This window comes from Nyctereutes procyonoides, unplaced genomic scaffold, assembly GCF_905146905.1.
Source record: "Nyctereutes procyonoides isolate TBG_1078 unplaced genomic scaffold, NYPRO_anot_genome, whole genome shotgun sequence".
NCBI lineage: Eukaryota > Metazoa > Chordata > Mammalia > Carnivora > Canidae > Nyctereutes > Nyctereutes procyonoides.
The window spans coordinates 65,624,298-65,648,218 of record NW_026575046.1 but is presented as its reverse complement, the minus strand read 5'-3'; the positions used below and the strand labels follow the sequence as shown (position 1 = coordinate 65,648,218).

The window sequence follows — 23,921 nt, the reverse complement described above, 5'->3', positions numbered from 1 at the left end:
TGGGCCCCCATCTCTGCACCCCAGAGTATGCAGAGGCCCCCCACTTCTCTCCCTGTTTTAAAACCCTTTAATCAGAATTCCACAAAGGATCCCCTCCCATAAAAACAAATGCCGGACATGCCCTGAAGCAGGAGACGTAGCAGAGGACCCAGAGCAGAGGGCCACAGACCCTTCCCTGTCCATGCTCACCTGACAGGGTCACTCTGGTGAGGTGAAGACTCAGCACAGATTAAATTGAATGGAAGACCAAAGATGGGGGTGGGGTGGCAGAGAGGAGGGTTGGGAGCTGGAGGGGGAGAGGTGCTCCTTGGACCTCAGGCCCTCCTGGAAGCAGAGCAGGGATTAAAACCCAGCATCTACAGTCTATTCACAGGGTTTGCACTTGTTGCCCGTGGAGATTTTAATGGCACCCGCTCTTTCCGCTGGAGGGTCACAGTTGAGACAATACAGTATGTGGTCACCCTCTGTACTGAGCATGCTGTCCGGTGGAGAGGGGAGGGCGGGAGGCGGGGCCTCTCCACTCATCTTCCCAGCAGGCTCCACCTGCCCTCCCTTACCCCCCTCTGCAATGGAGAGTGCAACCTCTGGCCTGGCCCCCATTGCCCAAGATGCCAGTTGGCCCACAGTGGCCACTGTGCCTTGGTGTGCACTTCCTGTTTCAGGGACCCAGGCCAGTGAACTCTGGGGACCAGAGGGCAGGCAGCAGGAGCCCAGATTTGCTCAACCTGTTACAGTTAGCCACTTGCTAGTAGCAGACAGCTGGCCAAGACTCCCATGGCCCCAGGGCAGGCAGCCCAGCCCCCGGAGCCCCAGGGTTACGAAGAAAGAGTCTGACAGATGAACAGCCTCAGGCGAGATCAGGGAGCTGGCTTTTTCCACATCTCGTCCTGTGTCTCAAGCCTGGGAGGACAGCACTGGGTGAATGTGGGGGTGGGGGCGTCTGTCCGGTGCCCTCTTGTCCCACCTGTGCTGTCAGGTCACAAAGCTCATGTCCCAGGGAGAGAAGCTGCCATAGGCTAGAAACTCTTGAGCTTCTAGGATGTAGGCCATTTGGCATTTGTAGCTGGTGAAGTTCGGGTCTCTGGGGTGGGATCTCAGCACCCCACCACCCTTGAGACAGGGACTGAGAGAGCCAACACCTTCTCCTTTCTGCCCTGTAGCACTCAGAGGAGTTGAGGGTCTGGCCATCAGAGATATCTCAAAGAGTCTGGGCTCAGAGCAAGAAGGGAGGAAACCAAGGCTGGGACCAAGGCTAAGAGGACCCCTCAGAGGGCCAGCTCTGCCTCAGATGCACCTGCCCCGGGCTCCGCCACAATTGCCACTGGCCCCGCTGGTCTAGATGGCCTCAGAGTTTGGGGAGTCAGGCACAGGGTCTGCAAAAGAAAGAAGAAGTAGAATGAAACGGGGGCTTCTCTCTCTTTCACCCCCTACACCCACCTGGGAGGTTATAAGGCCAAAGAAAGAGTGAGGCTGGTGCCCTGCAGGCCATGGGGAGGTAGTGACCTTGCAGGCTCTAGCACCCCGAGGGTTGCTGGGAAGCACTCACCGAGGGTTGGAAAGAAGACATCCCCAGGGCCTGGTGGAGACAGAGGAGTGGAGGGCTCGGAGAGCAGGTGCCGCCCAGACTCGGACGGCTGCCGCTGAGCCATGTAGGACAGTGGAGGCCTGGCTTTGGCGTCCGGCATGCCGTGGGGGGACGGAGAGATCTCAAAGCCAGGGTTTTCGATTCCTTGCGTGTTGTTGCTAGAAAAGCAGAACTGGCTCGGTCAATGGTACTGCCTGGGTTGGGGCCTTCGCCCTCCTGCCGGTCCCACTTCTCTGCTTCCTTCTCCTCCTATGCCTTTACACCCCAGGCCTCAGCACCCCCTTCCCGGGAGGATCTGGGGTCAGAGAGAGAAGGCCAAGGCCGGCATGTCCCATCTCCCCTGAGCCGAGGGCATCCAACCCCAGCTCCACCCGATCATTTGGCCATCTGCCCTGGACGCAGGTAGGAAGCCTGGGGTCAGAGATATGTTGAAGACACCAGACTTAAGGATCTGCAACAGGTTCTTCTTTGGTCCGTAGAATTGATGGCATTAGGTTCGAATGTCCCCACAGCTTGTAGTAAGCTGGAGGGAGGAGTTCTCTCCCTCTTCCTCCTTGGGTGCGAGACAACCTCTAAAAAGACCCCACACACATAGCCCTGCACCGCCTGCCGTCAACTCTAAGATACCGGCAGGATCACTAGCAGGACTTTCCCTTGACCTGGTAAATCATTCCTTTTGGACACCTAAGAAAGGTCCCGGGGCCAAGTTCCTGGTTGTGGCTCATTCCTAAAGACACCCTCAATGCTGGGCTCCACGTTAGCTTCCTGCCCAGAGCACCCCAACACACTCCCCTGGCCGCTCTATGCCCAGCCCGCAGCCCTGCTCAGAGCAGCCTCTGCCACCAACCTCTGCCCTTGTGGCCTGATGGCTTTCTCCTTGGAGAGCCCTGCAGAGAGGGACCACAGCTCCAGGTGTGCTGTCCTCCTTGGCATGTTTCACTGTCCTGCCCCTGACCTCACACCCCCAGGCCAGCAGACACTGAGGCCTGAAGGTAGGTGCCTGGCTCATCTGAGCAGCAATGGAGCTCAGCCCACTGGGTGAGGGATGGCAGGGAGAGCAGCCAACTCGCACAGATGTGTAGGCCTCAGTGGCAGACAGCAGACAGCACAGATGGCTGGGCTTGGTGGCTGTACAGGGACCCTCCTGCAGAGCCCTCCTTCCTGACAGCTGACCCCGGGCACAGAGGACCTGGGAGGCCATGCCCGTGTGCTGAGCCCTGTCACAGTACAGGTTATCAGTGGAGGGAGCAGGCGAAAGGATCCTGGGGAAGAGGAGTCAGTCCAAGGCTAGAAGTCAGCCCCGCCCCCCCTTCTGCATTAACCCCAGCTATGGTCACGCTGCCCTGCAGAGCCACAGGCCCCAGGGAAGGGTAAGCAGAGAGTGCGCCTGCCAAGCTTGGAGTTGGGGCCGGGGCAGCTGCGGGAAATTTTCTCAGGAAGATTCCACGGGCCTTACCTGTCCATCCGCACCAGTTCCTGGGCACCTGGGGACATACAGACAGAGAAGCTAGTCACCAAGAAGAGGCTTCCCTAGATGACGCCCCCTCCCCTCCCCTGGCAGATGCCCTTCGGGGAACTGCGGGCAAGGCCTCGGCGAGCCCGGTGTTTTAACCAGTGGTAACAAACTCGGGCTGCATTTCACAAATATAAAAGACAGCGTTCATCACCAGGAGGCCAAGGGCAACCAGTGCTTTCTCCTGTGGCTTGACTGGGTGCTGTGAGACCGTCCAGATTGAAGTATCAACCGAAAGCCTGACTCCTGAAATTGGTCTTTCCTGTTTGGACATTTGCCACCCTCTGGTCTGTCGCCATGAGTTCCTGAGTGGGAGGGCTTGCAAGGTCAGTTCCTAATTGGAGGGTTCCTGGTCCTCTCTGGCCTGTCCTCCACATCGCCTAGAGGGTGGCTTTAGCAGTGGCACCTCTTAGAGGAACCTTACGGGCCCAAGACCCCGTTACTTTTCAGCCATTCTGCCACTTTCTGCTGCTCCTCCAAGCTGCTACCAGCTTGCCCCATTCTTGGGATTCCCCACCCCCAAACTGGCCACCAGCCAGATGCAGTGGCCCCAACTTCCCTCTTCCTTGTAGCTCCCCATATGCGTCTCATTTGCAAGAGCTTTACCAGATCCCTGTGGGGAGCCATGGTGGGAGGGGCACACACAGAACACACAAGGGAAGTTGCACAAAGGTTCCTAAAATCTCTGCTCTCAGAAGGAACCACTGTTTCGAGGGTGGCTCTGCGCATCAGGCTTCCTGCAGGTGCCCAGCGTTCCCTGCGCTTGTCCTCTCCACTCCTTGATGGGGGGATTGCTGGCCCCACTTTAGAGCCAGGGAACCCAACCTCCGACTAAAACTGGATTGGTTTCCACACCCATCAGCCTCTGCAGCAAGCTGCCTGCCTCGGTGCCCCCAACCCTTCCTCTCTCTTCCTCCCTGAGTGTGGCTCACCTCTGAGCATGCTCTCGGAGCCAGCGCCCTGCCTACCCACAACGGACACACACTCCCTGGCCCCTTCCCCCCTGACCTGCCATCCTGCTGGGGCGCTTGGCCTCTGCCCTGCAGCCTGACCCCCTGCATTTCCCAGTGACTTCTGTTTCCATAATTCCAGCAGCACTTTTCTTGTGAGGCTAGATAAAGAAATGTCCCAAATCTCCGCTCCCTCTCCGTTTCGCACCTGGTTTCTCGCCTGGCATCTCTTGGGTCTAAGACTCTGATCCTACAACTCAATTTTTTTTTTTTTTTTGGAGTGGGTGGGCAGACTGGCCTCAAAAATACTTGTATTAGAAGATAAATTATTGGCATCTTTTTGTTACTGAATATATTGAATTTGGGGATAAGGAGCTGCAAGCAGCTGCACATCACATAATCAGGGTCCGTTTAGAGTTTCAGAGGACGTGTGCTGCCCTGGTCATGGCGCAGCCCTAGCGGGCCCACTGGACCACCTGCCCCCTTCTCAGCCCAGTTCTTCAGCCTCCAGTTCATCTGTCCTTTCCCGGGTCTTCCTCAGTTGGAAGCGCTCTAGGACTGATCCACCTCAGTCCCAGCGCCTGGAGTGGGAAATCCTAGGGGCTGACCCCAGGCTCCCCATGTCCTCAGGAAGCCCCCACGGTGTTTGGGCCTGTCCCCTCACTGACCTTCCTCTAGCCTGGGGCACAGGCATAGCCTTAGACTGACCTCTGGGGACCCAATGCAACAGGCTTTGGGGCAAGAAAAGCAAGAGCAATGGCCACCCCACGCCGATCCTCTGCCCTGAATTTGTTTTCCCATCCCTGTTCTCCCATGGAGGCAGTATAGTGGTCTGAAGTGAGGGGCACAGAAAGCACCTCTTTACTGGGAGCTGAGCATGTCTCCCTCCTCGTCCCTTCCTCACCTCCATGAAAATACTACACAGATGAGCATGAGCTCATGGCAGCTCCATGGTGATTACTCTCCCTGCCTGAGCCCCTGGGTTCCTCTTTCTGCTCTGAGCCCTTGACCTGCCCCCCACTCCCCCGCCAGCCTCAGGTATCTCTGGAGGTAGGCTATACCGGGTTTCATGAAAGGAGCATGGATGTCCTGAGAGTAAAGGAAAGGGGATCACAGCCCCAAGTGAGCCACTGTGGGGGCTCCAGTTTGGGCCGCCAGGAATGAGGGGTGTCCAGGTGTTACGGTCCAGCCAAAGGACATCAGGTGTGAGCCAGAAGCCACCTGGCGACAGAGCAGCCCTCTCTCAGCTGGCCAGGGAGGAAGAGGCAGGGGAGGTGACGCAAGGGCCAGAGTCAAGGACTCCCCACCCTCTTGCACTTAGAGGTCCCTGGGACTAGCCCAGGCTCATGGGTGGGGTCAGAGGAAGGGCAAGGGGTATTATCACCGCAGAGAGGGTGAACTGTGTTTGTGACCACAACTTGAAGCCTGACTCCACCCCTTAGTCAGTCTGAGGTTCCTCTGGTGAGTTCCTGAACCTCTCCCTGCCTCAGTTTGCTCAGTTGTAAAGTAGGAACAGTTATAAGACCAAGGTTTCGCATTGTTTCAAGGATTCAGCGGGAGAAGGTATATAACATACTTGGCGTGGTACCCAGCACAGCAGCCTTCCCAGATAGGGGTTAGTGGCGAGGACACTCAACACTGATGGGTATTTTGATGATATGGTGGGATTATATTCCCTGGGAAAGGCACGAGTTGAAAGCTCTGGCTTTGAGCCCCAGCTCTGCCGCTTACTAACTTCTATCACATTTAGTTAATTATTTAACCCTGCTAAGAAGCTCAGGTCTCTCAGCTAGAAGCTGAAAGAACTGAACTAAGTTATCTCCAAGATCCCTTCCAGTCCTGATAATCCAAAGTTCATATTTGTCCTAATGGTACTATGCTAGTTACACAACAGGCCTACCCGTACATTTAAGCAGATCCGCAAAGGATCTCCTAGTGGCAGCACTTCTATAAACCAATTTGAACTACTCCAAGTGATTATTTATTCATTCAACTGATATTTATTGAGTGCTAAGCCAGGACCACTTGGGGCTGGTGGGCACTCAGCCCCCCCCACCAGTGGCACACCTGGGTCCCCTCCTCTCTCCACCATTGAGCCCAGTTCCTTACAGGGACTGTAGCAGCTCCCATCTCTGGAACAGAGAGGAAATGTGCCTGCCTCTTGCCTTTGCTAATCCCAGGGGCTGAGCTGAGGGCTGGAGCAGATCACGCACACCCTCACCCACCCCAGGCAGGCAGGGATACTCACGGCGGTTGGTGGCCACCTGCCTTTGCTTGTAGACGAGGAGCAGGATGAGGGGAAGGCAGAGGATGCCTACGATGCAGGCTCCTGTAGCCAGAGCAGCAGCTGTGATGCCTATAAAGACAGAGAGACAGCCAAGGTGAGACTCCATTCCCTCTGTCTCTCCTGAGGGGAAGCTGGAGCCCAGAGAGGCAAGTTCGAGGCAGCAGGGCGACCCAGCTTTACCCAGGCCCCACAGCCAGACCCTCAGTGACCCGCAGAGGCACAGAAGGCCCAGGGGTCCTCTTTCAAAGAAAGCCCCATGCCTCCTCCCCAAGTGGGCCCAGGGCACACAGAAATGAGGCCAGGAGTTTATAGCGGAGGCAGCACCAAGAAAGAGAGAGAAGGGTTTTCATCCCAGCCCTCCAGGGACAGCTCACCTGCCCTGGGCTACAGGTTGTTGCCTGAAAAGGGAAAGCAGGTCCTTCACAGACCCTGTGCCATGAAGTTCAAGATCAAAAGGAACCCCAGTGGCAAAAAACCTTTGGAAATACATAGTAGTGATGGTTGCACCACTTGGTGAGCAGAATCAATGCCACACACTTAAAAGGGGTGGAAATGGCAGATCTCATGTTATATATGTTGTGTCACAATAAAAAAAAAAATTCAAAATGAGAAAAAGCCCAACTCATCCCGAGAGACCCCTTAGCTCCAGACACAGCTTCTGGAAGTGATCTCACATATACAAGTCACGGGGAGGGGGAAACGTGAGTGAGAACTAGAAAAAATGTGAATCCTTATCCAATGGCTTAAAATGTTTAACTTTCTCCTCCTCCTCCTGCAAAGAGACACTCACCGTCCCCACTTTTCTCGCATCTGGCCCAGATTTGTTCTCTGCGTATACAGCATACGGCTGCTTTTCGTGACGATCGCTTTTCCCACTTAGCGTGGCTTGGACATCTCTGCATGGCACAGAGATCTACCTCCTTCTGCCTAGGGCTTTCTCGTGGGGCTCACCCCAGAATTTATTGAGACAGTCCCCTATCGGTGGGCATGCGGATTGCTTCCATATTTCAACATATTTCAAATAACAGAGCAGCGAACTCCTTGTGTGTGCATCTTCGCTCGCTTGGGCAGGTACCTCTGTACATAACCTCCCAGCAGTAAAAGTGCTGAGCCAAAGAGTATGTATATTTTCTTTGAGGCTATTGTCTAATTCCCCTCCACAAAGGTTGTACCACTTCACCATCTCACCAACAGCATGAGAGGGTTGATTTGTTCCAGCCCATCTGCTGACGCCAGGAATTTAGCTGGGAACAGACATGCCCTCAGAACCACAAGTATCGTAAACACGTTTCCTTCCCAATTTGCACTCTTCTTGAAATATGGGCTGGGATACCTTGTCACGGCATCAGCATGGCCCCGGGGAGCTTGGGGGAGGTGGATGGGCTGTAGTCTCAGTGTTGCCTTTGCACTATTTATCTGGGAATAAAGGCTGTTTTTATCTCATTGTGTTGCTAAACAACCTGATGGTGTAAATAAGCTTTGGGGGGGGGTTGTTCATAACACGGAAGTGAACAAACTGTTTACAGGCACTTTAGACATACCCACCAGTACAGGAACAGTTGCTGTGCTAATTATAAAGCAAGTTCGAAGCCACGTAAAAGCAGGCTCCCTGCAGATCTTAGCAAGGCTGCATTTTGACGTGGAAGTGTGAAAGTAGACATGTTCTATAATTCAGATATTTGAGCATTTCTAACTGCCCATCATAGGACCTTCTTGTGGGCACTGAGAAGGGGGTTGCAAAGTGCTCTATTCTAGTCATCAAAGCAGGTCTCCGGATTGCTACTAAAGCCACGTTCAGTGAGGTTAGGTGCTCACTCACTGTGACTCCCTGTCCCCGTCTGGGCCTGACTTCTGTCTCCAGGCAGAGAGCCCCCTCTGCGACCCCTCTAGGGGATCAGGACTTGGTTTCCTTACAACCTGGGCTGGTGTTGAGGCCGGGACAAGGAGGCAGTTTGGGGACAGCTTTGTGGGCCCATGTGCCCTAGTAGCTTTGCAGAGCCCAGCCTCACCGCAGCTCCCTACCCCTTCCCGCAAGCATGGCCAGTACCTGGGGAAGAGGGGGTGGATTGCATCCAGAGCCAAACTCATTGGCAAGGTAATCACACACTGGCAGAGACAGCTGCCAGGCCAGCTCTGAGAATGGTGCCAGGCTTCACACAGCAGGCTGGGATGAGAGGGCCCCCCCCCAACTTTCTCAGCAGAGGATCCTTGTCTAGAGCCTGCCAGTACGCTGGAGGGAGGGAGGGAGGGAGGGAGGGAGGGAGGGAGGGAGGGAGGGAGGGAGGCAGGTACAAGAAGGGAGAAGAGCATTTGGTCAGGCTACCTTGTCCCCCAGAAGGGGGCTTGGTGAAAGCAAACCAAACATCTTTCTGTGTAGGGTATAGGGAGGTGGCTTTGCAGGAGGTAAGCTGCCCAGCCCCCTTCCAATTGGTGTTCAGTAAAAAAAAAAAAAAAAAAAAAAAAAAAAAAATAGACCCTCAGCAATTTGGGGCTCCTTGGGGACCAACTTCCTCAGCCTCTCTCTGTTGCTGCTGCCTCCCCCGACTGACTTGGGCTTTCAGATAACTTCCTAGGCCAGCCACCCTCTTACTTCCCAAAGGGAATGTTAGAAGACAGGGCTGCAGGTAGAGACATCTAAGCTGCTTGTCTGGAAGCATCATTAGCTGGTCAGGTACCAAGGTGGGCCGTGGGGCACCTGTCTTCAAGCAAGCAGGGACTAAGGTTTTTCCAAAGGTAAGCAGCACTGATGGCAGTAGCCAGCGGCCAGCCCTGAGGCCCGCTAGCCACATGGGTCACCAGGCAAATGTTTCTAAACCATTAGAAAACAGGTATGTGTCTACTGTCTGTTGTCATCTACTTGCCATCCTATCATGGCCTACACAGTATGTAACTGGTTTTGTTTTGTTTTGTTTTGTTTGCCAACACTTTAAAATTGAGAGTTTATGTAAAATCTGGACTTCTGACTTTGCTTGGAAATGAACTGGCTCTGGCATCCCCGGGGCCTCTCCAAGCATGCAGCAATTGGAATTGCACTTATAGGCTGGCAGCTAGCTGCTCGCCATAGTCTCCACCCCTCCCTACTGTCTACTCCCAGGTCCCTGATCCAGCCTCTTGGATAATAACACTGGTTGCCTCCCTGTTAGTGGGAATGAGACATGCTTGCTCCTCTTTCTCCGTGGACACATGACAGCCTGAAAATGGAAGTGCTGTCTCAACCCCCCCACACCGCACCCAAAAGCATAGCTGGGTTTCTTTTCAGCTGACACCGTGCCCACCTTAGTGACAAGACTCCACCACAGCGATAAGTTTCCAGACCTCCAGAATCAAGAGTCTGGAAGGGGACTCCAGAGGTCCCCAAAGCCATCTCCCTGCCCTCAACAGCTAGGATAGAAGTAAACACATCCCTCTGCCCTTGGGGAGCCAGTTCACTGTGGCCAGTAGTTCAGAGAAGCAGGGACCAGAGAGGGAGGCTGCACATCCCTGTAAATTGGAGCGTAAGGCGAATGTCAAAAGCTGAGAGCAGAAGTGCCCAGCAGAGGAAGCCTGACCCACTCGTGACAGTCAAGTTCAAAGTCACCCTCAGGTTCTTACTGGCCAGACTCCCAGGACTTTCCGGGTGACTTCCATTTCCTTAATTCCAGCAGCTACTTCTCTAGGAGTCTAGATCGAGCAAAATGAACCAAATCTCTGCTCCCTCTCCATTTTGCACCTGGTTCCTTCAGGGTTCCTACTGGCATCTCCTGTTTCTGTCCCCAGGACTTTTAATTCATACAACTAATTGTCAGAAAATTGGTGTTGACAGAGGGGCGGGCAGCCTGACTCCCAGGGAAGGGTTTGTGACTGAGAATCAGGCACTCTGGCTGAGAGACTGGAAGTAATCCCTGTACTTTGGTTTCCCCATTGGTGAGAGGTGGGCAGTGGCACAGGTGAGCTCTGGGAGCTCCTGGAAGAAGAAGGGGGACTGCAGGGTTGCTCAGAGTGGAAGGAGCAATGGGGAAGTGAGCACTGGCGGGCCCCTCCAGGTGAGGCTCCCTGCCTTCCCCTGTGCTCGCGCTCGGAGCACACAGTCCGCCCTCGCCGGGGAGCTGCTGCTGGAGGAAGTGAGGACAGTAGCAGCTTGGTACCCAGGCAACACATAAGGTCCGCGGTGTGCAGGGACAGGGGCTTGAACCAGGGTTCCTTAGTTCTATGAGGGTCTGGCTCAGACTGAAATGTGTGTTCTAATTTTATTCCTGGCTAAAGCTGTGCGTTGGTTCAAAATATAGTTGGAGTAGAAAGTCACCATGGCCTCTGAGCTGGGCTTTGGCTGGGGCTGTAGTTTGAACTGTTCTCATTCCTGCCTCCACTCTATATGCATGTCCTCCTGGAGGGCAGGGGGAAGGTCTGCACTTTTGGGTCTCCAGGGCCTGGGCAGGGGCTGGTTACACTAGATGCCCAGTCAATATTGATGGATAGAAGGCTCTGGAAGCCAAGACCTTGTCCTCTCAGAAGAATGGAGCACCCCTGAGACGTCTCCCCTTTTCCTGCTGCCTCTAAGCTGCTGGGCGTTGTCTCCTGGCCTCTGAGCGCCCAGCTGTCCCTCAGAGCAGTGCCCCCTTCCTCCACTGGATGCCTCTCTGGGCAAACACCAGGGGCGGACCGCCACCCACCCACTGCCCTGTGCATCCCTCAAGCTGGGAAGAAGGTAAAGTGAGCACACCCCAGTTGTGTGGATTTGAGCAAGTTATGTCACCTCTCTGGGCTTCTGCTTCCATATATAGAAAGTGAAAACAGTGGTGCCTACTTCAGAGGGTTCTTGTCAGAATCCAAGAGATACCAGTACTTGCAAGGACTTAGCTCGGTGCCTGGCATATAGGAAAAGCTCTAAGAACGGTAGTGCTGTCCCCCTGCCTGAGTCTCTCCGTCCTCTCTCCCTACGTACAGAACAAGGAAGTTTTAAGCAAGTGGACCTAAGCCAAGAGGACCCCCCCACAGCCCTCCAATCTTCCCATGTCGGGGAGCACTGGTGAGCAAGAGCAGCACCCACTGATAACAGCCTGTGGCACCCAGCACCTGTCGGGAGGGGGGCACTTAGCCAAAGGCCACCCCCAAGGAGTCAGAGCAGGAGCCCCAGGAGCCGGCTTCTTCGGGCTTTAAGCCTTGGAAGGGGAGTGGACTTCTGGGACTGCAGCCCCATGGCTCCAATGACGGGGAAAGCAGAAGGGAGAGGCAATAGCAGAGGAGGAAGGATGGGGGTTCCGCGGGTTTGGGGCGAGGAGGTCTGAGTTCAGAGTGGGGCCTTGGTCCAAGACGAAGGCAGAGGAGAACAGAGAACCCAGAAGGGCCAAAAGGGTGGTCCCTTACTTTCACTCTCCCTGGGTGAAGGTGGGTACGAGATGCACTGGAATGAGGCTTCTTTGTCTGTAGAGCAAAGAGAAGGATCGTTAGGTGAGCATGAGGCCAGGGAGGCTTATCCCAGCCAGCACACGGGTCCACACGGACATGTATTCTCACCCCGTGGCCAGGTATGCCCTGCCCACTCTCACACATGCCCCCCAGGCATGTAGGTACCTGCTGGCTCACATGTCTACCCAGCGTATTGCCCCTCACGCTCTCATCTGGACACACACACACACACACACACACACACGTTCCCCAACAACTGCTCACGGGCTCACACCCCAGGTCTCACAACACGGCCACCATACAGTCAGGAGCAGTACATCCCAGCCTAGGTTTGTGCACTCCCTCTCTCTCACGAGACCGAACCACATATACCCCCCTCTCCATCACACCCCACTAACCACACAGACCCATACACAGCTCCCCACACAGTGGCCACCCCATCTCAAACACATCCCTGGAGTGTCAGCCTCACCCATCTAGCATCACACATGGTCACGGCATCAGACACACAGCACCGCACCCCCAGAGCCACAGTGTCCTCGCCGCTTACCCTTGCAGACAGGCACCCACACCGCCCCGAGTCACCGCACCTCCAGGCCATCCCGTACAGGGGGCCCTCACCTGTGTGCACCTGCAGCTCCATGGCACCGTAGACCCTCTGCTCAGAGTGATGGTGTCTAATCTCTACCACCAGGCAGCAGTAGAGGCCGCTGTCCATGGAGGTCAGGTTGCGCATGGTGATGGAGAAGTTGCCATGGTGGTCGGAGACCGACTCCAGCCCGTAGCGCTGGGCCAGATCCTGGCTGGTGTTGGCCTGGTGGCCACTGTGGTGCAGGTGAAGGTCCTGGAATGTGAGGTTGCGGATAGGCCGGCGCTCCGAGCAGACCTGCACTTCACCCCGCGAGCTGCGGTACCACGTCTTGTAGTAGGTCACATCGTGCCCTTTGGCCATGGGCCCCATGATCTTGCAGGTGAGGGTGACGTTTTGTCCCTCAGAACACACATACAGGGAATACGGTGTGGCGACCTTGAAAGCTGCTACCAGACCTATTCAGAGAAATGAGACTGTCACCTGCCTGAGCCAGACCCACTCCCAGTTCCTCCAAAGTGAGGAAGAACATTGGCCTGGGGCTCCAAAGATGTGGGTTCCCCAGCCACAGGCCCCAGGCTATTCAGCTGACCTCCCCAAGGCCTCAGCTTCATCATCAGTTCCTGAACCTGCCTCCATCCCAGGCTGTGTGGGAGGAGGAGCTTCTCCAGGCGAGGGACGCCCCTGACCCCAGGGAAGCTGGATGAGGCATAGGGAAGACTGTGGGCAGGCAGGCAGATGAGGCCCGGCCAGTGGGTCTGTCTCCCCACACCACCCCTGCAGGCCCTGTGGCTCTACCCACAACTGGCCCCTGGCACTTCCAACCTCCATGCCCTGTGCTGTCCAATGGGAAGCAGAACGAGCAGCACAAAGGCTATTTGAGAAGGCAGCCCTTTGCCCTTGACCACCATTCTGGGGCCATTAGCACTTTTGACCCCTCCCACTCGTAGGGTTGGCCATGCCTTCCCACCTCCTCATCACGGAGCACCCCTGTGTGTAAGGCCTGTGCCAGGTGCTACATCTCACCTGGATGCTGAGCTTATGGCCTAGCCGGGTAGACAAAGCATGCGTTCCTGACCAAGTCACCCCACAGGCTAGTGGGCAGACTGGTGCCAGCCTTCAGGGCACTTGGAGGAGGGAAGACATAGCCATCCTGGGGATGGTCAGGAGACTTCTTGAAGCAGCAAGTGTCTTTGGGGTTGATGGACAGGTAAGACTTCAGCAAGTAAAGGGGGTGCCCTGGGTTGAGGAAGCAGGTAAACCCAAGATGTCTCAGGGAAGGACCAGGAAAATCATCAAAGCTCACCTCATCCATGTACCTGCTGCCACCCAGTCTTCTTAGAAATATCTCCTAGTTCTTTTTGTTTTCAGTTGGCAAACAAAGCCATCCCTTGGTCCTCTTTACCCTGCCCCAACGCCCTAGTATTTAACCATGTTGACCCCTCAAAGCACTGGCCCTTAAAAGCAGAATGCTGGGGCCGGAGTCCCGGGCTCCCATCTAGCCCCGAGAGCACCCCCTTCCTCACATGTACAATGAGGAAAATATTCACACTACGCATGGTTGCAAGAGGACAGAACGAGGGAAAGCTGAGAACAGAAGATGTGAGTTCTAATGCCCTCTACAGACATAGGGAGGAAAACTATGATTAGTATACATTAGTGGTATTTGAGTTCTCATTGGCATTTCAAGGGCTGTCGTAAGTCAGACAGGGAAGGGGAGTTTGGAAATGTGAATAGAATCCCAACCGACATGTGTCGTCTGTTGCCTCTGCCTGAATCAAGATAAGGCCACTTCCTCCTGCAGACACCCCCTTCCTGCCTTTAGAGCCTGGGACCCACCAGCAGAGGGGAAAGCTTTGCCCAGTCCGGAGGAAGGCAGCCTGGTGTAGCTTTGGAACCGGACCAGCCTGCTCTGGAGTCCAATACCTGGGAGTCAGACTCTGAGCCTCAGAGTCCTCACTGTCGAACAGAAGTGAAACATCTACCTGCCAGAGCTGAGGCCAGGATTACAAATAATTTACTTGAAGGGCTCTGAAAGTGCTTTGCTAGTGGTTGGTGCTTGCTACACAGAAGCTAGACAGCTCTGTCGCTTGTTCCGGCAAGTCAAGAAACATTTCCCAGTAGTGAAAATAGTTCTGCAGAATAGAATGGAGAAGGTGGCTTCAAATTCTTTCCCACTAAAGGTACGAATGACCCACAACAGCTTGTAATCCAGTCTTGGAGCGCCTGCGTATGCAAAGCAGAGTGTGGGGGCTTAGCAAAGCATGGCCCCAAAGAAAATGTCTGCAAGACCCCTAGAAAGGAAGGAAGACACACACGAACCCCAGATTCTTCCATTCGCTCCACCCCCATGTAAGAGGGAGCCGTGTCTGGAAGCCCCAGATCTATGGAAGACCTTTGCCAAGGTGAGAGGAGATTTCAGAACTTCCTGGCAAGATGCTGGTCTCCTTTTCAGGCAGAAGAGTGGAGGCCCAGAAGGGGAAAGTGATTTTCCTAAAGTGCCACAGAGGGTATGGACTCAGAACCTGGGGGAGCATGGGCAGCTTCAGGTAAAGCTAGATCTTTTTTTTTTTTTAATAAATTAATTTTTATTGGTGTTCAGTTTACCAACATACAGAATAACACCCAGTGCTCATCCCGTCAAGTGTCCCCTCAGTGCCCATCACCCATTCACCCCCACCCCCCGCCCTCCTCCCCTTCCACCACCCCTAGTTCATTTCCCAGAGTTAGGAGTGGTAAAGCTAGATCTAATTAGAACTAGAAGGAGGAAGAGCACGCGTCCCGTGCTATGCTAAGTCCTTTATGGGCATGTCTAACAACCCCATAAGGTAGGTGTTTTTTTTTTTTTTCCTTTTTACTGAGGAAAACACACGAGGCCTGGAGATGTAGAATAATTCACTGAAGATCACAGTGACTTGGACTCTCCCTCATGGGCCAGTAGGGCGGCTATGGCCACAGAACTTCTACATATGCCAGTAAATGGAGGTGGGGTGTAGCTAGGGAAAGGCCCCTCCCAGCCACTCCCAGGAAGAAAACCCACCCAAAGGGCAGACCAAGGGCTTGTCTGCCCTGTGCTCCCCCCTTCCCTCAGCAGGCCCCAGCAGGCAGCGGCTCCCACCAGCATCTCTCCCAACTGGCGCCTTATCTTCCCTGTTCCCAACCCCACATCCACCCAGAGAACCCAAGGCTGGGAACCACATCCAGCTCCAGCAGCATTTGCAGAGATCCCACACACCCCTTGGGGGCTGGGCCAATGTCTGAGGTAGCTGCAAGGGGGGCAGGCGGAGTAGTGGTGGAGGCAGAAGCAGGAAGTGGAACATGGAGCTGAGCCAGGTTGGGGTGGGGGCTGCCCAGTGGACAGAGGTGTAAGTGGGGTGAAGCTGAGATGTGGGCAAGCTGGGGCATAGCTTGGGTGGGTGGGGGGAGCAGAGCAGGGTGGGAGCAAGCAGCAGAGCCTCCAGTGGGGCCCCAGCACCGGGGCTGCCGGCAGAGCTTGCGGGGCCCCAGCCCTTAAGGTCCAAGCCTTGGTGTCAGTGAGCCCAGAATTGCCTGGAAGCCCCAGGGAGAGGTTTTCAACCCTAGATGCAATGTCCTTGAAAACCCACAGTGGGACATAGAATCGGGGTTGAGAGTAAGGGGAGGGGGGCATGAGGAGGGGTGCATTGCACAATCCCCAATACCCTACACACCCTAGAGGACTTCTTCCCTTTTTACAGAAAAGAGAAGCTTGCAGTGGGATTCAGGTTTGGGGGATGGGGGACAGCATTCAATTTAGCAAAAGGGCCAGATAGCAGTGGACCAAGTGTTCTCAGGATCTTGTCCCGGCACGGGGGTTCAGGGGCAGGGGGTGGGGGTGGGAACATCCCCTTTGTTGTGTCTAAGACTCAAGCCAGGTCAAAGCCCAGGACAGCCTGTCTTCGGGAGTATGTACAAAGGCGCAGAGTTGGGGAGAATAATGCACACACCCTGTGCCACCCACGACTGCACATGTGTTATCGGGGATATACATATAGCACAGCTGGATTTATAATTATTTGGTGGGAGGATGTTGCTTATTGTCAAGAGCAGATCCTTTCGGACACCTGGGTCATTGTCAGAGACTGGGGAGAGTGGGTGGGGAGGAAAGCCCTCGGCTCCAGGGCGGCCGAGAGCATGTGAGACAGGAAAATGACCCTGGCCTGGCCCTGAGCCTGTGCCCAGCCGGGACCCATCCAGTCATTGTGCTGCTCTTGGGCTAAGGAGGCAGAAGCACCCGGAGGAAGATTGCTTTGAACCTGGGAAATTCCAGGTCTCAGGATTAAAACACTTGGTCTGACAGATCCCTAGGCCCCAGTCCCCACTTAGCCATGTCCTTGCTGTGTGACCTTGGGCAGGTCCCATCCTTCTCTGTGCCTCCCTCCCTTCATCTCAAGAGACTCCCCATGTTCCTAGGCCTTTCTAGCTCTGAAAGCCTGTGGCTTTATTTCCTTAAGATAGAGGAAAGGGCAAAAATGAACCACTTCTTATGTGTCAGGACTTGCTTAGCACTTTATAGTCCTCACAGCTAACACCCCTGATGTAGGGATCATCATCCTCATTTTAAAGATGAGGAAACAGACTCAGAGAAGTCAGGTGACTTACCCAAGACCACCCAACCCTACTTGGCTAAGCTGAAACCCACACCTTGGACACACCAGCCCTACAGGAAGGAAGAGTGTCCCCACTAACTCCTGCAGCAGGTGGGGCCGACACCCTCATCCTCCAGCAGCTTGGACAGTGAACTGACCCCCTCCTGACAGCACCTTCTAGGCAGTCATCCTCACCCAGCCTCAGACCTCAACTGAAAACACCATTCCTTCATGTCACAGATATTTAACTGAGGTCCCACCATGAGCCAGGCCCAGGGCAGAGAGCCATGGGGGTGCAGAGTTCCCTAAGGGATGGCTGCTCATACTCTAGTCCTGCTCCTGCCACCTTCTAGCTGTGGAATCCTCAGGAAAAGGTGGGGCTCAGCCCCTTGTAGAAGCTTCTGTTCCGGCACAGGGGAGACGAGCTCTTGATGGGCTCCATCTCGGGATACTAGTTTTCATGACTTCACCTCTTTCCATCCGACAGGCAGCTCATGAAACCCTGTGGGTGTGCACGGGATGGGTGTGTGTGGGTGTGGAGAGGCCTGTGTATTTTCCCTGCCAGGGCATGAGTTTAAGCCCACAGTTGCCAAGGCAACGCCCCAGCCTTTGGAGGTGGGTCCCCAGCTTGATTAGTCAGGCCTGAGGCCCCACCCAAACAGCTGAACTCTGTCCAGCTGCTGCTAGGGGTTGGAAGTAAACAGCCTCTGATCTTCTGCTGTTGCTGTTGTTTGGCTAGATGCAAAAGGCCAGGTCCTCGTCCTCGGGAGGCACACCCAACAGACATGGAACTGGTGTCCAGCTCCCTGCCGGGCCGTGGCCCCCAGGACAGTCCGCGGAGGGTACAGGGAAGGGCTCGGTCATGTCTTTATCAAGCTGCAGAGCACAGAGGGAAACAGAGGCAAGGACCAACCAGGAAGTGCCCCCGGTGCGAGGGGCTGGGCCGGCAGGTCAGCCCCTGGGGTCTGGGGCCAGCAAGGACAAAGGGCATCTCAGATGTGTTTATTGGTACCTGCCCCCGCAGGAAGTGTCCATTCACATCAGACCAGGGAGTCTGGGAAGGGGAAGCCAGGCTCTATTGGAGGAAGCAGCACTTCCAGCACCTTGGGAAGGCATCCGTGCATCCGGGGCTGGAGGCCGTGGGCCGGCGCGCCTCCCTGGAGAGGGCCCGGGCAGCTGGCCAGACGCCCTGCCAATGGACGCTCCTCTGGATGACTCCTTCCCAGCCTCCCCAGGCCCTCCCCGAGGATGACTGCTTGCAGCCGGGAACACTAGCTCTAGCCAGCTTCCCTCCAGGGTCAGTCCTGGGAGGACTTCCTAAGGTCCACGTTCCAGTCTTCAACGCAGGCTGCCCGTGGTGGCTGACACTCACGCGAGAAGTAGCCTGGGACCGACTGGAGGGCGCATGGCCTTCCTGCGGATGGACTGATGGCCGGGCCAGTGAAGGCCCAGCTTGCTATAAGCTCTCTCTCTCCCTCTCCCCCTCCGTCCCCCGTGGTTACTGGGATAGCTAGTTGGCCCCAACGGAAGAGAGGCCCCAGCTGGAGCTACTGTATTTACTTGGACAGTGTATTTATTTGAGGAAGGCAACAGGCTGGGAGGATCGGGGGCTGGAAGAAGCCCAGAGAGGCCCTCTGACCCTGCCCTGACCTCTTAGGCTGGGGACTACTGCTCTCTTTCTTTTCCTCTGGGAGAGCTGACCCATCCCCTGCCACCAGCTACCGCTCCGCACAGTGGTGAATTTGCTTCTGCAGTGATGGGGGGAGGAGCTGATGGTGACTGCAGCATAGATGGTTTTACTTTTAGTTTTATGTCATTAAATGGCATCGAATCACATAGAAGGTTATCCTCCCCCCGGTTTGTTTTGTTTTGTTTTTAACAAGGGCCGGCAGGTTTCAGGCTCAGAGCCTTCCCCAGGCTATAGTTTCTAGCTAGAATTTAATATCCTTATTTGGTTTTCTTATTGTGTTCTTGTATGATTTTGTTCTATTTATGGCAATAATACTGGCTTTCCACTGGTGGCAGTGATAGAAAGTTTCCTTTTAAAAAATCTATTTACTTAAGTAAAAGAATGAGTTGATTGGAGGGAAAAACTAAGTACATAGGATAGGTAGATGCTTCAGAAATCCCAAAGGTGGGATACCTGGGTGGCTCAGCGGTTGAGCATCTGCCTTCGGCTCAGGGCGTGATCCCGGAGTTCCAGGATCGAGTCCCACATTGGGCTCCTGTATGGAGACTGCTTCTCCTCCCTTTGCCTATGTCTCTGCCTCTCTCTGTGTCTCTTTAAATAAATAAATCTAAATTAAAAAAAAAAAGAAATCCCAAAAGTAATGAGTAGGAGGCTGAAGCTCAAGAAGTACTCTCCTGGGACTCCCCTTCAGAAGGGGGGCAGCCTCACTGAAACCATGTCACCCAGCCTCCCTGTGGCTCAGAGGGTGCATTCGCGGTCCCACAGGGAGCGAACAACAGAGGCAGGACTTGACCCCGGGACCCCACAGGAAATAGTATCCTATGTGGAACATTTAAAGGATGAGGTCTGCTTGGGCAGAAGCACAGAAAGGTCATTACTGAATGATGGATAGGCGCGGCAGCCCCAAACTAGGGACCTCATCCACTTGCTGGGAGTGAGCAACCAGAAAAAATAGGCTAAACATAAAGATAAATTGCAGGAAAGACCCCAGTTTGACCACCAAACCCCAAGCTGAGCTGGTGGCCTTGAAAGTGCAAAATGCCCCCATCTCTGGGGAGCTTGAAGAGAATCTGCAGGTGCCTCCATGGACATTTCACACTCCCAAGTGCCTGTAGGTGCCGACTGGTAGCTGGACCTGTGCAACTTCTGGGAATATTCAAGTCCATGCCCTGAGCTCTCCACCGGGCTCTGCAGGCAGCAAGGAATTTAGATGGAGGGCCAATGGTACGTGGCCTCAGAAAGCCAAGAGCGAGCTCAGACACCAGGCACAGTGCTGAGGTTGCACACTGACTCTTCACAGCAGGCCCCTGAGGGAGGGGCCGTCATCATCCCATTTTAGAGATGAAGGCACTTGCACAGAGATGTGAGTAACTTGCTCAAAGTCACAGCCCGTAAATGGCCATCTTAGAATTGGAACCTAGATGGAACTGACTCCCCAGACCAGATGGTTGAGTGACTGGACTGTATGGGAAGCATACAAGGCACTCAACCTCAGGTCCCTTGCTCCGCCATTCCCATACAGGGTGCCATCAGCAAGGCCTGGGGCCTGCCGGTGCTGCTGCTAAGGGGACCCAAGGGTCCAGCAGAAAGTGCACTGCCAATCCCAGGTTCACCCTGCCCAGGGAAAGCCAGATTGCCCCTGGGTGAGTAGTCAGCCTAAAACTGGGGACCTCAAGCTCAGTATGCGGGGCTTTGTCAGTGCTGGTCAAAGGGGTCACTGCCTATAGGCCTGATGGGCACCGAGGAGCCCTTCCTTCTTTCCCTTGATCTGCTGGGGCCCAAGGTCCATATGTGTATGCATATAGGGAGATGGCCTCTTGCAGCTTCCCAGCACTGTCCCTCCCACCTGAGCCACCCTCTCCCAGGGAGATCAGGCCCCAGCAGGTGATCTTTGGCCTGCTTGGGTGGTGGGGGGGGGCAGGGGGACAGGAACAACCAGCCCAGCTGGGGATCCCTGGCATTGGGTAGATGCCCCCTCATGCCCATGGGCTGGCCTCTGGGGCCACCTCAGAGGCTCTGGACAGAAGATAGTAGATTTCCTAAGAGCTGACCTTTGCTGCATCATAGGCTTGCACCACTGGGTTACTCAACAAAGCCCCGCAGTCTTGTTTACCATGAAGGGGAAGATAGGGTCTCCCCTCCTTAACCTCACTGCACCTCCATATGCTAGTCCCAGAATCTGGGCCTCCTGGGTCAGCCTATAAGGACATGTTGAGGCCAGGAACTCCCTCAAGTCCTAGGAGTGCCTATTGGGAAGGAAGAGTGTGCCACCCTTGGGGTCTATGGGCCCTGGCTCTGGAGGTGCTTCCCTCTACCCGTCTCCCCCTGAGTCAGGCCCAGGAAAGGGGCACCTTCAGCAGAGCTTAGAAGACAGGCCTACATACCCACCTCCACCTCACCTTCCCAGACATGAAGGCTTTGACCTTGAGCAGTCCTGCCCAAGGCAGCCCAGCACCTCAGGAGGCCAGCGAGTAGGTCTTTCTGACCCACAGTCCCTCCTGATGGTGCCTGCGACCAGGCCCCCCGTCCGTTAGCCACTTGTTACACACTGTCCTGGGCAGAGTGAATATTCATTAGCACGCCCATGCTATAGTTAAGAATACTGAGTCCCAGAGTGGCTGCAAGCTAAGAGAATGCTTCTGATCCCCTTCTGGGGAAAGCCGCTTAGAGGCCTAATCATATCCCTGAGCTGGGCCCAGGAAGAGCTGGCCCTTTGGAGTGCCAAGCTGTCTGAGTAGCCAAGGCCTTGAGGGGAGAAGGCTCCTGGCCAGGTAGACCATAAGGAGTGAGGGCTCTGAGCCTCGCCGTGACCGGCTACTCTGCGACGTTGGGTACCTTAGCTCTCTAGAGTTCAGTCTCCCCAGTTGGGGTTGCCCAAGAGAGAGCAGCTCAGCCAGGGGACGGCAGGGGAAGAGGCAGGAAAACAGAAGGACCTCTCGGGGTCACTTGGGGAGAAAGGGGCAGGGCAGGTGCTCCCTGGCGGGTGCACTGCTGGCCTCCTGCCTGCTGCCATCCCCTGCTTTTTCTGGAAGCCACATCCTGCCATGAAGTGTGGCCTTGGTGCCAAGACTGCCTCCCCTATCCCAGGGGACTCCAGGCCAGGGCTAGGCAGCTCTGTGTGAGGGGTGTGGGCTCCCTCCTCCTTAGCAGAGGCCAGCTCGGAGCTGAGATAACAGCTGCCTACAGGCACCCACTTTGTCTGCAAGGCACACTGCAGGCTCTCTCCACTCCCTGCTCTTGCTCTGACCCTGTGCCCCCCTCCTTTCTTCTTCTGACCCGCCCACTTGTGCCAAGCGCCCCACCTTCCTCCTGCCTCTCTGACTCCCGGCATGACTCAAGCTTTCCCTGGGCCCTTCCCACAAAGTGTAGTTCACAGGCTGCCTGCTGGCCCCCTCTTCCCTTGAGATCCAGCCACTCCAGTGCTGGGCACGCAAGAACCAGGCTGGGGGTACCCCAACCTCTGCCCCCGCACCTCCACCCCGGGAGCCCCTGAGTCCTGGCCAGGATTCCACTTGGAGCTGTGACAGTCTGGACTTTGGAAGAAGAAAGTGGCGCCTCCCTGGTGTAGGGCTTCTGAGCATGAGCTGAGGAAACCCAAACCAGAAAGATGCCATAAGTTACCCCGGGGACCCAGAGGGGCAGCTCCTGGCTGAGTCTGGAAAGTGGTCCACATTCTCCTGGGGGGCCCACACCCGTCCCTGAGCTGCAGCCTTGCTAGGCTGCCAGGAGTCAGCTGACCACTCCGCTCGCAGCTCGCAGACCCTCAGTATAAGGACAGCTGGGCGCCCGCATCTGGGAGTGGGCCAGTGCCCCCATCCCAGGGTTCAAGCAGGAGGGTCCCCAGGGAGCAGGGCGCAGAGACCAGTGAGTCCCTGGAGCCCTGAGGCAGAAGGGGCAAGGAGATGCCACAGGTGTCAAAAGCCCGAGGCGTCCCCTAGAAAATGCTGGGGCTGTCCCCGCCGTGTCTGTGTGTCTGTCTCCCGTGCGCAGCAGCTACTCCTGCACGGGGCTCCCGGCAGCCAGGGGCCCGCAGGCAGCAGCTGGGGCAGCTGTCAGAACGCGCAGATGTGCCGCCGCCCAGAGAGAGCTCGGCCCCGCAAGGAGGAGACGGGACGGGGCGGGGGCGGGGGGGGCTCCGCGGCGACCCCCTCCCCCGCGGGGTCGTCCCGGGGCGCCTCCCCGCGCCCGCCCGCGCAGCTCCTGCAGACCTTACCTCGGGAGGCGGCCAGGAAGACGGCGAGGAGCACAGGCCCCCAGCGCCGGCCGCCGGCCTCCGGGCCCAGGGGGACGCCCATGTCGCCGAGGGGCGGCGGCGCCGGGAGCCCGGGGCGCAGGGGAGCTGCTGGCGCTCCGAGAGCCGAGAGCCGAGAGCCGAGAGCCGAGAGCCGCGCGCACGGCCGGCGCGGAAACCTCCGCGGAGCGAGTGCCGAGCGCTCCGTGGGCTCCGAGAGCCGCGGCTCCCGCCCCCCGCCCCGCAGCGCCCCCGGGGGGCCGTGGGGGGAACTGCCTCGCCGGCGGCCCCGCGGGAGGGGTTTCCCCGGTGACTCACGGGCTCCCCGCCCTCTAGGGGAGGCAGCCCCTGGCCTGTGGGCTCCGCGCAGCTGCTCTCTCCCACGCCCGCCCCCAGGACCGTGCTGCTGCGCAGCCTGGACGGTGTCACCCCAACTCAGCAGGCTGCGTCCCCATCGCGGGTTGTGTCTGACCTCACCCAGCAGCCTCTGAGTTGTCTGGGGGCAAGCACTTGTCCCCAGCACCCTCCAGCCAGCCCGGGGCCTGGCGAGCGGGGGGGGGGGGGGGGGGGGGAATGAATGAATGAGCGAATGAGTGAAGGAAATCTAACTTTTGCAAAGGTCTAAGCAAGTGGGAGCCGACTTGACTGTAGATCCCAGAGCCTGCAAAACCCTGGTGCATGCACACACAAACACACACACACACACACACACACAGACGTGGCACAGGTGCAGGGGTACACAGCAGCCCTGGCACCCCTACAGATGCATGCGCGTGTGCATCTGGCAGCGTGTCCCGTGGGAAATCATCAGGGCTCCTCTCCCTCTAGGCCCCAGCATCGCTTCTCACTTTGCACCCTCTCTAGCTCCCTGTGCCCTGGATAGCCACAGGACCGTCATGCAACGCCCCCCTCAGTCCTCTGCTCCTGCACTGGGCTCCCCCTCTCCCTCAGGGCTCAATTCAAATCCTTTCCCTTCCTCAGGGGTCCTGAGCTTCCCCGACAAGCACCCCTCCAGACCTCACTCTTCACACCCCAGTTGCCAGCCAGCTGATCTGCACCTGGACAGATCTGCCCTCCTGAGCTA

The 23,921-nt window shown here is 56.2% G+C and overlaps 2 protein-coding genes across 7 annotated transcripts in view; one reads left to right on the top strand and one right to left on the bottom strand.

The window, feature by feature from the left end:
* Positions 1-23,921, top strand: part of LOC129509496 (cadherin-23) — a 76,369-nt gene that overhangs the window by 11,677 nt on the left and 40,771 nt on the right. The window lies entirely within an intron of this gene.
* On the bottom strand, positions 53-23,078 carry VSIR (V-set immunoregulatory receptor). The gene is made up of 7 exons (XM_055325091.1): positions 22,820-23,078; positions 12,342-12,767; positions 11,679-11,735; positions 6,297-6,404; positions 3,042-3,069; positions 1,547-1,743; positions 53-1,373 (listed from the first exon to the last, which is right to left on the bottom strand). Exons 1-7 carry the CDS (start codon positions 22,899-22,901, stop codon positions 1,336-1,338), a joined length of 936 nt encoding a protein of 311 aa, XP_055181066.1. The 5' UTR covers positions 22,902-23,078; the 3' UTR covers positions 53-1,335.